Source organism: Eptatretus burgeri, chromosome 14, assembly GCF_056783735.1.
Source record: "Eptatretus burgeri isolate ZD-2024b chromosome 14, Ebu_testis_v1, whole genome shotgun sequence".
Taxonomy (NCBI): Eukaryota; Metazoa; Chordata; class Myxini; order Myxiniformes; family Myxinidae; genus Eptatretus; species Eptatretus burgeri.
The window spans coordinates 5677785-5679063 of record NC_140974.1 but is presented as its reverse complement, the minus strand read 5'-3'; the positions used below and the strand labels follow the sequence as shown (position 1 = coordinate 5679063).

Below are 1279 nucleotides of genomic sequence, written 5' to 3'. Positions count from 1 at the left end.
CAAGGAACAGTGTGCTGATGAGTGGATTTCCCTCTGAAGTGAGCCTCGGTCACCGCAGCCACACACACCACCTTGCATTCTGTTTCCATTCCCCTCATTTGTTCAATCTTACTTGTTAAACAATCTCATGATGACCGGTTAATGACTCAACAAAATTGCAATCGTAATGATTATATTATGGATATGTAATAATTAAATATTGTGATTATAGTTGTGAATATTTGTGACTTCACCAGACGAAGTATCACTGGCTTGGAACAAACTACCAGAAGGAGGGCCCTGAAGGAAATGACATCCGGCAGACAAACGTGCCAAATATTAGGGTGGCGTTCCGCCATGAGACACTGTGCCAAGAGTTGTTTCTCATCCTCAAGGGCGCACAGGCTGCGAGCAAGTCTGCATAGCCATGGAAGCTCACTGGGATTTTGCCCATGTTTGCACACACTCGGATGTGGCTCGTTGAAAATTGTTAACAGGTGATCGTTATTGCATCCTAATTCAGTAATTTAATGGCATTTCCAAGCACTGGATATTTGAAGCCTCGGTAGTGAAAATGCTGATGCCCTTTAACAACGTAGCATTCGTCAGTATTGATATGAGGACCACAGTGGTTGGCTTCACTTGCACACGTTTCTTTTGGGGTTTTTTCCACCTATATCATCACTTATTTCTGTCTGATTGTTTCGGTAACATTATATGTACCATTATATATTTGGATGACTTACACATATGCATGTCCTCCCTATTATGTGTAACCTGCATTTGCATTTCATTTTTTTGTCATTCATCTCCATCTGACCCTTTGGTTCATCGTTCTGTACGACTTGAGTTGGTTATGATGGAATAAATATGAAATACGTCGGTGCAGCTTTCTCGTGCCTCTGCAGCCGAAGGTGCTGTACGTGCGTAGCAGATTTTTGTTACCACTATAACTTGTGAACCGCTGAAGGGATTTCAACCAACCTTGGTAAAAGTATGTCGGGCGTTGCAAATATCAACTGATTTGATGCTAGGTTCAAAGGTCTTTCATCATTTGATCTTCAATTGAAAAATCCATTACTGCAGTAACTTGTGAACCACAAGAGGGATTGCAAACAAATTTGGAACAAGTATAGACTGACACAAAGATGAACTTATTCAATTTTGGGTAAAACAGGTAAAAGGTCGTGTGCCCTTTGATAATCATTTTGCAGATCACAACTCGAGTGAGAAACACCTCTCTCTGTCTCTCTGTCTCTGTGTCTGTGTCTGTGTCTGTCTGTCTCTTCTCATGTGACCT

The 1279-nt window shown here is 41.5% G+C and overlaps 1 protein-coding gene across 3 annotated transcripts in view; it reads left to right on the top strand.

The window, feature by feature from the left end:
* Positions 1 to 861, top strand: part of LOC147012590 (AMP deaminase 2-like) — a 79653-nt gene extending 78792 nt beyond the window's left edge. For all 3 annotated transcript variants that reach the window (XM_085853598.1, XM_085853596.1, XM_085853599.1), the window contains 2 exons: positions 1 to 38; positions 237 to 861. The exon at positions 1 to 38 is cut by the window's left edge and continues 73 nt beyond it. In XM_085853598.1, coding sequence (XP_085709724.1) covers positions 1 to 38; positions 237 to 404 — 206 coding nt within the window. In that variant the 3' untranslated portion in view covers positions 405 to 861. The remainder of the gene's footprint in view (positions 39 to 236) is intronic.
* Positions 862 to 1279: the final 418 nt, after the last annotated feature.